Source organism: Zalophus californianus, chromosome X (assembly GCF_009762305.2).
Source record: "Zalophus californianus isolate mZalCal1 chromosome X, mZalCal1.pri.v2, whole genome shotgun sequence".
Taxonomy (NCBI): domain Eukaryota; kingdom Metazoa; phylum Chordata; class Mammalia; order Carnivora; family Otariidae; genus Zalophus; species Zalophus californianus.
In genome coordinates, this window is record NC_045612.1 from 97,845,442 (window position 1) to 97,861,520 (window position 16,079).

A 16,079-nucleotide genomic window follows, 5' to 3' on the forward strand; every position below is an offset into this window, starting at 1 on the left:
AGTAAAGTATTATAAATATGAATGGAAGAGACTATAGGAGAAAGAATGATCAATAATGTTTGAGACCATGATAGACACGCTTCTTCAGCTGTACTGCATACTGAGTTGGCAATTATTTGGATGAGTACTTGCAAAGTGTCCTTTCCAACCAAAATTAAATTACAAATGTCTTAATACTTGCTTATTTCCATTACGGTTTATATTTGAGAAGCATAACATTAAAAAGATATCTTTAACTATAGCTTCAGTAATTATGACACTTTGGATCTAATCAAAACCATTCCAGAATATTATAGGGAGAAAAATCATGTTAAAATTTGGGATATAGAATTCCTATACTGCATTCCAAATTAAGAAAATAGACTTGGAGCACCTGGGTAGCTCAGTCAGTTAAGCGTCTGACTCTTCATTTCAGCTCAGGTCATGGTCTCAGGGTCATGAGATGGAGCCCCACCCTGGGCTCAGTGGGGTTTCTGCTTGGGATTCTCTCTCTCTCCCTCTCCCTCTGCCCCTCCCCCATTCATTCATGCTCTTTCTCTCTCTAAAATAAATAAATAAAACTTTTTAAAAAAGAGAGAAAGCAGGCTTAATTTTGCTGCTTATTAAGCTGATCCAACTTTGAGTTACTTAGGCTCACAGATACCTATAGCACTACTTTGACATCTGACTCCAGTTTAATATATGATATTATAAATTATTTGCAATTAATGTGGAGAAATTATTTCAAGGACATTCAGGAAAAATCTATCATGCCAGACAGCTGCTTAATCAAGAAGCAAGGGACTGAAAAGATAAAAACTTAGAAGTGTTTACTGAAGAGTTTTTAGCAATACCAGCACTTCATAATACAAAGAAATTAACATAAAATACCTATAATATTCTGTTCTTATGGTATCTATAATGATGCTTTATTGCTCAAGGTATTAATTCATTATTTTATTGTTCATTAAAGCAAAATGTAAAAGGAAGATTTCGAATGCCTTAGTTAAGCATGTAATTAGCATTCAATAAACAAATGCTGTGAGACAAAAATGGTGTGCTCCTTTAACATTTTTTCTTACAGAACAACCAATGAAGAAATCAAGCATAATAAATGTAATCCTTATAATCTCATAAAACTATTGGCTTAAATAGAAATTCACTTTTGGAAAATAAACTATATTCTTTTTAATCTTAGCAAGATCTGCACAAATCACTAAGAGTTCCTCATGACTTTAACATTGGTTATTCTTATGGTTTCAAAATTGCCAAATCCTTGACTCCTGATACAATTTTGCATCTAAAAGGATGACATTGTCATTGTCAATCATTACACAGAGACAAAGGTATAAAATAAACTAACAACATGGTAGCTATGAAATAGTTGTTTTAGTAACGGTCAACATATTCATGCATTCTTGCATATAATGTATTATTTGTTTCAGACGTAAAGGTCTGGAAAAATGAAGGGGGGGAATCAGAGGGGAAGACGAACCATGAGAGACTATGGACTCTGAGAAACAAACTGAGGGTTCTGGAGGGGAGGGGGGGTGGGGGGATGGGTTAGCCTGGTGATGGGTATTAAAGAGGGCACGTACCGAATGGAGCACTGGGTGTTATACACAAACAATGAATCATGGAACACTACATCAAAAACTAATGACGTAATGTTTGGTGATTACTATAACATAATAAAAAAAATGCATGCATTTCACTAATACATGCTTGCATTATTTTCTTTCTGCCTGATTTTCTTTAAGGTTGGCAATGTTGTTTTTATTCTCTTTCACATGAAATAGCTATTCGATAGTTTAAAATAGATCAGAAATATAAAACAATCTAACTTTTAAAAATTCTGCTTCTGTATTCCGAAGTCAAAGTTTCTTTCTAAACTAAATACAGACCTAATAATGTAGGTGGAACAAGTCTAAATACAGTTGATCCTCATTATCCACAAATTCTGGTTATTTGCAAATTTGTCTCCTCACTAAAATTGATTTGTAACCCCCAAATCCATACTCATGGAGCTTCCCCTGTTGTTTGCGGACATGTGCAGAGTGGCAAGAAGTTCCAGTCAGTGGTCACACAGTTCCCAGCTAAGGTCAAACAAGGCAACGCTGGGCCTTTCTGCTTCAGTTCTCATAGGTAGATGACCATGACCAGAGGAGGGAGATGGTAGGAGGCAGTACAGAAGTACAAATGTTCAAGAAGCTCCACCTCTGGGGCCAGGTGGGCAGAATTTGAAATGGTTTGTTGGCACCTTTGAGTGGGTCAGCCTCATACAAGTCATTTAACACTACAGAACCTTATTTTTTCTACGTGAAGAAACCAGAATCTACCAGGATGGGTTGTTTTTAGGATTCACAGTTATAATCTATGTAATTACATATATTTTTTCTAGGAATAATGGTTCAGTATTCATTCATTGAGTGCCACAATTTCATGGAACATAACTATCACAAATAATGAGAATCCACTGTATTTAAACAAGTGCATATTTATTCAGTCTTCATGCACATAGCCTAGCAACACATAAGAGAGTAGAACAACTGTGAATAATATAAATTTTATATAGAATATGAATTAAATATTTCAAATAAATGAAAACTACTGTAGCATTAATAACAAGTTTAACTGAATGCTAATTTCTTAGAATTTTTCCTGAGAAAATTATGAGCATAAAATATATTCACATTTACCCATGGTTCATGTGGTTAATGAATCGTCCAGATTCTGTTAATTGAGATGGCAAAGAGATAAATGTTGAGGATTCCACCAACCTGACACTAAAATAAATGAAAAAAGGATTATTTTGAATTCTACTATAACAAAATTCAAATGACCACAAAACATTCTTTTAAATTTTTTTCCATCATTCATAAAATATAATTAGAATCAGAATAAATTACAGTTTAAAAATCCACGTGTTCTCATTCTGCATCTCAAAACATATATGTTTTCAAAAAGGGAAAGATCAGGCCGCCTGGCTGGTTCAGTTGAAAGAGCATGCAACCCTTGATCTCAGGTTTGTGAGTTCAAGCCACATGCTGGGTGTAATGATTACTTAAAAAAAAAAAAAAAAGGAAAGGAAAGATCTGGAATATGTAAAAAATAATATTCTATTACATGGAAAGGCAATACTAAATTCTTACAGCAAGGAAATTTAGAACAGAAATGACTGCCCAATTATATTCTAGAAACAATGAAATCATATACTGGTCTCAATGTATTGTCAGAGCTGTATACATTTCATAATTTCTAATCTTATTTTCAAAAAAGAGAATGTTTCTTTCAGGACTGGACATGAGATATGGATACCTAGCTAATCAGTGCATTAGTAAGTATGCCATCTTCGGGAATTACATAGCAGTTCAGCCCTTCTTATAAGATAATGCTCATTCATTCAGGAAACAGTTATGGAGACTCCATTATATGTTATAGGTGGGACTAAGTGCTGGAAATACAAGCATGAATCTGTTATCGTCTCTGCCTTAGGTTGCCCACATTATAGTGGAGGAAAGAGGAAATGATCCTCTAGATGTGGATGAAAGATGTCATGAAGAGTCATGTCAGGAATGCCTAATTCTATATGTAGAGTTGAAGAGAATCTGTATAATATTAATAACAGATTTATTCAAACTTGATTTTGTAGTAGGCCAAATGCAGGCTGCACCAAGATGGGCCACTTTGGTGTGAAGAATATTTTGAGTTAAAAGCAGTCAAAAACTAGCAGATTCAGGTCAAGCTCTTCATCTTCCTCTCAACTTACTACATTTTCATTGGAAAACAGATCCTGTACCAGGAAAAAAGCTATTAACAGAGATTCCTCTTTAGCTAAGAAAAATATCTGAATAGGACAATCTCTGTTTTCCAGACATCTCCTCTCACTTTCTTGCTAATGGTCTTCCTCCCCTTTGTATCCTCACACTCCTCTCTTCTTAGCTCATATAAGTCTCACGTTGACTCACTGTCTTTGGAATTTCACATGTGTGTGAATTCCCCTTATGTAAGAAACTAAATTTGATTTTCTCCTGTTAATCTGTCTCAGCTAATTAGATTCTTAGTTCAGCTAGAACGACCTTGAAGAGCAAATTGCTTCCTTCCCAACAATTTATTAAAATAAATCTTTATTAAATTAAAAAAATAAATCTTTATTATATAACAGTTATTAAGCTCATAATATGAGCTTTACAATAAATAGATCAATAATAAAAATAAAATGTTTTAGTATTGAAACAGAAACACACATACAAACACACATACAACTGCATACAAAACTAAAATGTAACACATTCATACATCCTAACGTTTCAACGTTGAAGGGGTTCAGGATAGCCTCTGCTCCCAAAATGTCCCACTTTGGTGTGCAGATTATTTTAAGCTGAAGGCAATCAAAACCCTGTGGGCTGAAAAAAACTTCTCCCTTTCCCTTAATTATAAAGAAGAATCTAAATTGGGGGTCTTTCCCAGAATAAGGGTTATTAGCAGAAATAAATTTTATCTGAATGACCCATCTCTAGGGCAGAGCAAATGTCTAATTACCAAACATCTGCTTTTCTTCTCCCCCTGTGAGCTGCATTCCTTTCCTCTAAATTCCCAGACTCCTATCCCCTTCTCCTTAGTTCAGTATGACATATATACCTCATTTGGCTGTCTTTGGAATTTCCTTGTCTGGGTGGATTTCTCATACTTACACTATTAAATTTGATTTTCTCCTGTTAATCTGTTTCACATCAATGTGATTCACTGTCCAGCTAGAAGGATCCTTAAAGGGGACAGGAATTCTTGCTCACTGACAAAGCTAATGTCACTTTCTGTCCTTTTATTTTAAGTTGGTAGTTCTGATAGTTTCATACAAGGATTGTAAGGAATTATATTAATACTAAATACTAAAAATTTTTAAACAAAGAAAATTAACTGTAGGAAAATGTAAACAATGAACTATGTGAGACATGTATCAGACTACCAGATTTGCTTATATCATTTTAAAGTTATAGTTAGGCAAATGTAGGAAGAATTCCTCTCTAGAGGGTAATTTTAATTTAAATTAAGGCACTAAATTCTCATTCAAATCTCATAAAATTATGAGGCAGAAAAAATTTACTATGTTTCTTTATATTTCTTTAAATCCAAGGTGAATCTTCAGGGCAATTTATATGGGTCATAATTTGTTCTGGCTAAAAAATAGTCACAAGGATAATACAATTTTACACACAAATAAAAAGACTAAACCAATAAAGTAAATATTAGATTTTTTTGTATACGGTGCATGTACCATTTTGAGATAAAATAGCATTTGAAAAGTCCCTGCTTAATTACACTGAAGATGTCCTCCTTAAAAGAGAAATATTAACTACAAAAATGAAATACAAACTGCCATTAAAATGGAAAAAAGTCCTATTTCATTACTGTAGCTTCTAAATTGGCGGTTTTCACACTTCAGTGTGTATTAAAAACATCTGCAGTGCTTGGTCAAAATGCACATTTCCAAGCTCTATTTGCATGAATTCTGACTTAGTTAAGTCTGGCAAGGGTTCCAGGAGCCTCTATTTAAAACAAGCTCTCCAGATGCTTTTTAAATAGCTTATATATGGATTAAACTTTGAAAAATCTTGGCTTAGACCAGCAATGCTCTAACATTAATGTACAAAAAAATCCTCTGGAGATGTTAAATGCAGATTCTGACTCAAATGGATTGGGGTGGGCCTGACACTCTGTCCAACAAGCTCCCAGGTGATGCTGATTTTGCTGATTCAAGACCATACTTTGAGAAGGAAGAGTCTGATCTAAAACAAAAACTATTTTTCAAATAATGAAACCAGACTACCAGACAAAGAAAGGCAAGAAATAGCAGAGTTAGAACCATCACACATTCACTACCTTATAAAAGCAATAAAAACACTGGAAAAGACTGTAAAAATTAACTTTTTCAGAGCACTGGTTAATTAGTGAAAGGCTTGCAACAATTTGAGTAGTGTTTATTAAAAAAAAAAAAACACACCTTGATGATAAGAACAGCAGAGTTTGTGGCCTTGTAACTTTTGTTATGTTGTAATTCCCATCTTTTCACTGCTCTGTAGTAGCCTTGAAAACCAGCAGCCTTGCAACTCAGGTATTTGTAAAATCTGGCAGACTTACAGCCACATGAGGGCATAGACCGAGACTGGAGCTCATCAAAAAAAAGTCCCATCCCTGAGTATTGTTACTTTTTCATCTGTCTCACAGCTCCCTAGAAAAATTCAGTTTGCAAGGTGTTGTCTTTACTGACCTGACTCAAAGGAAAACAGCAATATCCAGGATGTTTGCTGAAAACAATCAGTAGCAATTGTACCTGAGGTTCCTACAGCAAGTTGGATCAAACAAGAGCTTGCCAAAACATCAAAGGAAGATCTGGGGAACAAGAGGCCTATATGAGGGGTTGAAGTAGCTTGCTAGATCCCTAAACTATGTGAAAGGCTTCAACCCTGTCTATGAGAGACAAAGATGTCCCACCAAATAAAGAATACTAACAAGGAGAGAAATCATTCAAAAGAACCAATTATAAATTTTGGACTTAAAAAGTACGGTATCTGAAATAAAAAATCACTAGAGGGACTAAACAGCAGGTTTGCAGTGGCAAAAGAAAGAACCAGTGTACCTGACAATGGGCCAGATAAAATGATTATCTCTAAAGAACAGAAAGAGAAAATAAATTAACACAGCCTCAGAAACCTGTGAGACACCATTAAGCATACAAACACAAGCCTAATCAGAATCCTGAAAAGATAAGAAAGAAAGAGGCAGAAAGAAAATGCAAAGAAATAAATGATGAAAAATTCCCAAGTTTGGAGAGAAATATTAATTTACACATCCAAGAAGTCTAAAAAATGTTATTCAGAATAAACCCAAGGCAATCCAAAACTAGAAAATAATAGTCAAACTCTCAGTAAGCCAAGGCACGGTAAGCAGCAAGACAAAATTGACTCAACACCTATGTTGCTCCATAGTAAAATTAAACAGTTGAATTCCCATCTGAAACCCTAGAGGACAGAAGGCAATGGGATGATACAGTCAGTGTGCTGAAAGAAGGCTGTCAAGAAAGACTACTGTATACAGCAAAACTGTCCTTCAAAAATGAAGGAGAAATTAACAAGTAAAGAAAAACTGAAAAAGATTCATTGCTAGCAGAACTGCCCTACAAGAAATACTAATGGGTGGGGCACCTGGGTGGCTCAGTCGGTAACCATCTGCCTTCGGCTAGGGTCATGATCCCAGGGTCCTGGGATCGAGTCCCGCATCGGGCTCCCTGCTTGGAGGGAAGCCTGCTTCTCCCTCTCCCACTCCCCCTGCTTGTGTTCCTGCTTTCACTATCTCTCTCTCTGTCAAATAAATAAAATAAAATCTTAAAAAAAAAAAGAAATACTAATGGGAGTCCTACAGGCTGAAATAAAAGGACACTAGAAATTAACTCAAAACCACAAGAAATAAAAAGCACCAGCACTATATATATATATATATATATATATATATACACACACACACACACATATATATGTATTTTATATATTTTTATATATTATATATATATTTTTTATATACATATATATGTATTTTCTGTGCAATCTTTTAAATTCTGCTTTCTGATTTTAATGAAAAGAGTGTGAGACAATAAATATAAAACTGATTTAGGGGCTTATAATGTGTAAAGATGTAATGGGTATAACAGGAATAGCACTAACAAGGGGCTATGAAAAGGCGATATATTTCAGCAAAATTTCTGAATTATATTGAAATTAAGTTGGTATTAATTTGAGCTACATTAAGTTAGGATGCTAATTATAATCTTCAGGGTAACTAAGAAAATAAGAAAAATAAGGTAGAAGATAGAAGAAGAAATAAAAAATTTACACTAAAAATAAATATACAATACAAAACCAAGAAGTAATGGAGAAATAAAGGCATGAAGACATAAGACATAGAAAACAGGTACCCAAATGGTAGATATAAATCCTACTGTATCAAAGATGACATAAACTTTAAATGGATTAAATACTCCAATCAAAAGGCAGAGGTTGACAAAAGGAATACAAACAGATTAGAAAAAAATATAAACATTAGTTCAAAGACACAAACAGACCAGGAGCAAAAGGTCAAGAAAGACATACCATGCAAAGGGTAACAGAGACCTGGAGTGTTTATAGTAATAATGGGCAAAACAGAAGTTAAAGCAAACATTCCAGCATGAAAACATGAGAGCTCCATAGACTCACTCCTCCAGGAAAATGAGTATAAGTTGTAAAAATCAACTATTTTGATTCTCTGGAAATTATCTTAAGGGCATAGAGCAAATGAAGAAAAATCTATTCAGTAAGAAAGGCTGTAATCGGTGGCGTCTGAACCAAGACCCCTTCACTCCCTCTTCCTTCCCCACTCAGTAAGACAGAAACCCTACTCCTCGTTGGCACAGCTAAGAATACAAGGCTCTCAACTTACCCAGTTCCCAGTTAGAGAGCTACTTTTCTGGGAGGGGTAGGACATCAACATTTCTCATCCTGCCCCCAGTACATGCTGCTGAAGCTAAGTTTTGGGCAAGTGCAGCTGAGAGGAGCGGTGGGGGGGGGGTCCCCTCTTCTGTCCAGCAACCACTCACAGGACAGAGGCTCTACATGGGTGTGAAATTGTCCTTGCCTTAGCTTTAAAATGGTTGCTCAGTGCTGGCAGAAGCAAGCCAAGTAGACCTAAAGCTATGGTCCCCTATCTCTTCTCGCACTTAACTCCTAACGTGCAGGTGGTTGGCAGAGAAAAATGCAACACTATCCCCACCCCCAGTTACAGAGCCATGGTTCCGAGATTTCGCCTGGAGGGAGAAGATAGCTGGGCTTAAAACAGCTCTTAATCTCTTCTCAAAGGAACTGATTTCATTTTCAATGAAGTATGAAGAAGATCAAGCCAAGGGATCAATGAAAAATAGTGCAGATTGTGGTGAAAGGCAATTGGGAGTAGATAGGTAGATTCACTGGAGATACAGATACTACCAAACTAGGCCTGCTAATTTGGTAGTAAAAACAGGGGAAAGGGACAGCTGGGAGGATCCTTTGTGGGGACAGAATAAATCTCAAATATTGACCTAAGGAACTATCACTTCAAAGGAGCCTACATTTGATTGAATTGGTCTGAGGAGCAATTTATGCCTCCTATACAACTGGAATCAGCAGAATCTAATATCTGGCTGTGGGTGTGGAAAGAGATAGTCAAAAGTAGTCCCACCAAAGCCACTCTCATCCCAGATTGACTGTGGGCATGCCCAAGGCTATGTCCCCTGAGAAGTAACATCAGAGGCTTCACACTTTGTGTGTAGAGTCTTTTGTGGGGAGGAGGTAGCTATCACTAAAATAAGCTATCTAATCAGTTAAAAAATTAACCAATACCATTAACGATCCTGGGGGAGATGGGACCAGTATTCAGCTGCTACAAAATATATATTCTAAAATGTCTAGCTTTCAACCTTAAAAATGGTGAAACATGAAAAGAAGTGGGCCATGGAAAAGCATGTTAAAGTGACCAGTTATTAGATTTAACAGAATACTAATTCCAAATTGCTCTTATCCATGACTTCAAAAACTAAGGAAAGTATGACTAAAGAAGTAAAGGAAGCTATGATGACAATGTAACATCACATAGAGAATATCAAAAGAGACTGAAATTAAAAAGAGAACCAAATAAAAATTTTGGAGTTGGAAACTACAAAAACAAATATAAAAATCATCATCACTAGGGGGGCTCAACAGTAGATCTGAACTGGCAGAAAAAAAAGAATTAACAAATTGAAGATTGATAGAAATAATGCAATCTGAAGAATAGACAGAAAATAGAATAAAGAAAAATGAACAGAGTCTCATACATATATGGTGCACCATTAAACGCACCAACACATGTGTAATACAATTGCTGGAAGGAGAAGACAGAGAGAAAATAAAAGAAAAACTGAGGTGTGGGGCAGCGAAGCTGAATTGAGCCATGGACGTTATTCCAGAAGATAATGTGAATCCATAGAAACAAATAAACCAGAAATGATAAATAAGCAGGCTAACATAATGAAAACTATAAACGTGTACTTTCTATTATGGGCTGAATTGTGTCCTCCCTCAAATTCATATGTTAAAGCTCTAACCCCTAGTACACTCACAATGTGACTGCCTTTGGAAACAGGGCCTTTAAAAAGGCAACTAGTTTAAAATGTGGCCATTAGAGTGGGCCCTAATACATTCTGACTGGTGTTCTTACAAGAGGGCATGTGGACACACAGAGACTCCAGGGATGTGCACATAGAGAAAAGAGATCATGTGAGGGCACAGCAAGAAGGTGGCCATCTGCAAGCCAAGGAGAGAGGCCTCAGAAGAAACCCAATCTGCCAATACTTTGATCTTGTACTTCTAGCCTCCAGAACTGTGAGAAAATAAGTTTCTGTTGTTTAAACCACCGGTCTGTGGTATTTTGTTATGGGAGCCATAGCAAACTAATACACTGTCCTTTCTTCTCTCAGCTCTCTTAAAATCTTAAAAATTACACAAAATAAAAAAAAAATACCCAGAAATGTTAGTAACATTACTGATTATTTTAACACCATTGACATAATATGTCTGACAAAAATACTACAAAAAAGGGGGAAATGGAATAGAGCTATATAAGAGTAACATAAAAATGAAAAGGTAACCTACTGAATAGAAAACATTTGCAAATCATATATCTGATAAAGGACTAATATCCAAAATTTATAAAGAACTCATACAACTCAAAAGCAAAAAAACAAACAATCCAGTTAAAAAATGGGCAGAGGATATGAATAGACATTTTTCCAAAAAAGACATATAGATGGCCAACATGTATATGAAAACATGTTGAACATCCATACTCATCAGGGAAATGCATTTCAAAAACACAGTGAGATATCACCTCATAACTGTCAGAATGGCTATTATAAAAAACACAAAAACCAAAACAAACAAAATATAACAATGTTGGTGAGTATCTAGAGAAAAGGGAACACTGGCATGCTGTTGGTGGGAATGTAAAATGGTGCAACCACTATGGAAAACAGTAGGGAGTTTCCTCAAAAAACTAAAAGTAGAACTATCATGTGGTGCAGCACTTCAACTTCTGGGTATTTATCCAATAAAACTGAAATCTGGGTCTCAAAAAGATATCTTTACTCTCATGCTCATTGCAGTATTGTTCACAATAGCCAAGATATGGAAACAATCCAAAGAACCCAAACGTCCATCAACAGACAAATGAGTAAAGAAAACGTGGTGTGTGTATATATTACAGTGGAAGACTAGTCAGCTTTAAAAAAGAAGGAAATCCTGCAATATGTGACAACATGTTCGAAACTTGGGGACATTATGCTAAGTGAAATAAGCGAGTCTCAGAAGGACAAATACTACATGATTCCATTTACATGAGGTATCTAAAATAGTCAAACTCCAAAGGCAGAGAAGAGAATGATGGTTGCTAGCAATTGGTACTAGGATGAAATGGAGAGCTGTTTATAAAAAGTTTCAGTTATGCAAGATGAATAAGGCCTAGAGATGTGATATACAACAGAGTTAACAACATGGTACTGTGCACTTAAAACATCTGTTAAGAGTGTTAAGAGGGTAAGTCTCATGTTAAATATTCTTACCACCAAAAAAAAAAAAAAAAAGTAACACAAGGAAACTTTTGGAAGTGACAGATATGTATATTACCTTAATTGTGGTGATAGTATTATGGTTGCATGCGTATGTCCAAACTCATCAAATTGTATACATTAAACATCCGCAGTTTCTTTATATGTCAATTCTACCTCAATAAATAATAGAGAAAATCAGGAAAACCAGAAGAAATGTTCTTTGAAAAGACCAATAACACTGACAAATGTTTCCCTAGACTGATCAAGAATAAAGGAAAGAAGATGAAAGGATTCTGAGAGAATACTATGAAAACGTCTATGCCAACAAATGAGATAATGTGGAGGAAATGTACAAATTCCTAGAATGGCACAAACTATCAAGACTGATTAAAAGAAGAAATAAATATCTGATTAGGCCTATAACAAATAAAGAGAGAACTAGTAATGAAATAAACTTCCCATAAAGCAAAGCTCAGACCCAGATGGCTTTAGTTGTGAATTCTTATGAAGATTAAAAGAATTAATACCAATACTTCACAAACCCTTCCAAAAAAACAGAATAGAAGGGATCAGTTCCCAAATCATTCTTGGAGGGTAGTATTAAAGACACAAAAAAAAGATACAGTCATCACTAGAAAAGGGAATGACACCATTAAACCCTATGATTCTAAGTGTAAAATCTTTCAACAAAATACTAGGAAATCAAATCTTATAACATATGAAAAAGCATTATATAGCAAGAAATAGTTGCATTCTGCAAAAAAGGAATTTGACAACCACTAATCTGGTAGACACAGGCATGTGGGTGAATCCTGTCTCTGTTAAATCTAGGTTGGGTTGCCATTTTTGTTAAAAGTAGTGTTAAATTTTTATTAAAAAGTGATCAGATCTGGTAAATGCACTGCATATAATTTTGGGGAAAATATATTTTTTTAAAATTTTAGTGTTATGTTAATCATGATACATTACATCATTAGTTTTTGATGTACTGTTCATGATTCATTGTTTGTGCATAACACCCAGTGCTCCATGAAGAATGTGCCCTCTCCAAAGAACGTGCCCTCCCCAATACCCAACACCAGGCTAACCCATCCTCCCACCCCCCTCACCTCTAGAACCCTCAGTTTGTTTTTCAGAGTCCATTGTCTCTCATGGTTCATCTCCCCCTCCGATTTCACCCCCTTCATTCTTCCCCTCCTGCTATCTTCTTTTTTTTCTTAACATATATTGCATTATTTGTTTCAAAGGTACAGACTGTGATTCAAAAGTCTTGCACAATTCACAGAGCTCACCATAGCACTTACACTCCGCAATGTCTATCACCCAGCCACCCCTTCCCTCCCACCACACTGTAGCAACCCTCAGTTTGTTTCCTGAGATTAAGAATTCCTCCTATCAATGAGGTCATATGATACATGTCCATCTCTGATTGACTTATTTCACTCAGCATAACACCCTCCAGTTCCATCCACGTCGTTGCAAATGGCAAGATCTCATTCCTTTTGATGGCTGCATAATATTCCATTACACACACACACACACACACACACACACACACACACACACACATATATGCATGCCACATCTTCCTTTTCCATTCATTTGTGGATGGACATCTTGGCTCCTTCCACAGTTTGGCTATTGTGGACATTGCTACTAAAAACATTGGGGTGCACGTACCCCTTCGGATCCCAACATTTGTATCTTTGGGGTAAATACCCAGTAGTGCAATTGCTGGGTCATATGGTAGCTCTATTTTCAACATTTTGAGGAAACTCCATACTGTTTTCCAGAGTGGTTGCACCAGCTTGCATTCCCACCAACAGTGTAGGAGGGTTCCCCTTTCTCTGCATCCCCGCCATCTGTCCTTTCCTGACTTGTTAATTTTAGCCATTCTGACTGGTGTGAGGTCGAATCTCATTGAGGTTTTGATTTGGATTTCCCTGATGCCGAGCGATGTGGAGCACTTTTTCATATGTCTGTTGGCCATTTGGATGTCTTCTTTGGAAAACTGTCTGTTCCTGTCTTCTGCCCATTTCTTGATTGGATTATTTGTTCTTTGGGTGTTGAGCTTGATAAGTTCTTTATAGATTTTGGATAGTAGCCCTTTATCTGATATGTCATTTGCAAATATCTTTTCCCATTCTGTCAGTTGTCTTTTGGTTTTGTGGACTGTTTCTTTTGCTGTGCAAAAGCTTTTTATCTTGATGAAATCCCAATAGTTCATTTTTGCCCTTGCTTCCCTTGCCTTTGGCGATGTTTCTAGGAAGAAGTTGCTGCGGCTGAGGTCGAAGAGGTTGCTGCCTGTGTTCTCCTTTAGGATTTTGATGGACTCTTCTCTCACGTTTAGGTCTTTCAACCATTTGGAGTCTATTTTTGTGTGTGGTGTAAGGAAATGGTCCAGTTTCATTCTTCTGCATGTGGCTGTCCAGTTTTCCCAACACCATTTGTTGAAGAGACTGTCTTTTTTCCATTGAACATTCTTTCCTGCTTTGTCGAAGATGAGTTGACCATAGAGTTGAGGGTCCATTTTTGGGCTCTCAAAATATTCTGTTCCATTGATCTATATGTCTGTTTTTGTGCCAGTACAATACTGTCTTGATGATGACAGCTTTGTAATAGAGCTGGAGGTCCGGAATTGTGATGTCAGCAGCTTTGCTTTTCTTTTTCAACATTCCTCTGGCTATTCGGGGTCTTTTCTGGTTCCATACAAATTTTAGGATTATTTGTTCCATTTCCTTGAAAAAAGTAGATGGTATTTTGGTGAGGATTGCATTAAATGTGTAGATTGTTCTAGGTAGCATTGACATCTTCACAATATTTCTTCTTCCAATCCATGAGCATGGAATGTTTTTCCATTTCTTTGTGTCTTCCTCAATATCTTTCATGAGTATTTTATAGTTTCCTGAGTACAGATCCTTTGCCTCTTTGGTTAGATTTATTCCTAGGTATCTTATGTTTTTGGGTGCAATTGTAATGGGATCGACTCCTTAATTTCTCTTTCTTCTGTCTTGTTGTTGGTGTATAGGAATGCCACTGATTTCTGTGCATTGATTTTATATCCTGCCCCTTTACTGAATTCCTGTATGAGTTCTAGCAGTTTTGGGGTGGAGTCCTTTGGGTTTTCCACATAAAGTATCATACCATCTGCAAACAGTGAGAGTTTGACTTCTATTTTGCCAATTTGGATGCCTTTGATTTCTTTTTGTTGTCTGATTGCTGTGGCTAAGACTTCTAATACTATGTTGAATAGCAGTGGTGATAGTGGACAACCTTGCCGTGTGCCTGGCCTTAGGGGTAAAGCTCTCAGTTTTTCTCCATTGAGAATGATATTTGCTGTAGGTTTTTCATTGATGGCTTTTATGATATTGAGGTATGTACCCTCTATCCCTATACTCTGAAGAGTTTTCATCAAGAAAGGATGCTGTACTTTGTCAAATGCTTTTTCTGCATCTATTGAGAGGATCATATGGTTCTTGTTCTTTCTTTCAATAATGTACTGTATCACATTGATTGATTTGCGGATGTTGAACCAACCTTGCAGCCCAGGGATAAATCCCACTTGGTCGTGGTGAAGAATCCTTTTAATGTACTGTTGGATCCTATTGGCTAGTATTTTAGTGAGAATTTTTGGATCCATGTTCGTCAAGGATATTGGTCTGTAATTCTCCTTTTTGATGGAGTCTTTGTCTGGTTTGGGGATCAAGGTAATGGTGGCCTCATAAAACGAGTTTGGAAGTTTTCCTTCCATTTCTATTTTTTGGAACAGTTTCAGGAGAATAGGTATTAATTCTTCTTTAAATGTTTGGTAGAATTCCCTTGGGAAGCCATCTGGCCATGGGCTTTTGTTTGTTGGAAGATTTTTGATGACTGCTTCAATTTCCTTAGTGGTTATGGGTCTGTTCAGGTTTTCTATTTCTTCCTGGTTCAGTTTTGGTAGTTGATACATCTCTAGGATGCATCCATTTCTTCCAGGTTATCTAATTTGCTGGCATACAGTTGCTCATAGTATGTTCTTAAAATTGTTTGTATTTCTTGGGTGTTGGCTGTGATCTCTCCTCTTTCATTCATGATTTTGTTGATTTGGGTCCTTTCTCTTTTCTTTTTGATAAGTCTGGCCAGGGGTTTATCAATCTTGTTAATTCTTTCAAAGAACCAGCTCCTAGTTTCATTGATCTGTTCTACTGTTCTTTTGCTTTCTAATTCATTGATTTCTGCTCTGATCTTTATTATTTCTCTTCTCCTGCTGGGTTTAGGCTTTAGTTGCTGTTTTTTCTCTAGCTCCTTTAGGTGTAGGGTTAGGTTGTGTATTTGAGACCTTTCTTGTTTCTTGAGAAAGGCTTGTATTGCTATATACTTTCCTCTTAGGACTGCCTTTGCTGCATCTCAAAGATTTTGAACAGTTGTGTTTTCATTTTCATTGGTTTCCATGAATTTTTTTAATTCTTCT

At 36.2% G+C, this 16,079-nt stretch overlaps 1 protein-coding gene across 1 annotated transcript in view; it reads right to left on the reverse strand.

Annotated features, from left to right (window-relative positions):
- CFAP47 (cilia and flagella associated protein 47) overlaps positions 1 to 16,079 on the reverse strand; it is a 525,897-nt gene that overhangs the window by 245,652 nt on the left and 264,166 nt on the right. Inside the window, exon 40 of the mRNA XM_027608633.2 lies at positions 2,679 to 2,765. Coding sequence (XP_027464434.2) covers positions 2,679 to 2,765 — 87 coding nt within the window. The remainder of the gene's footprint in view (positions 1 to 2,678; positions 2,766 to 16,079) is intronic.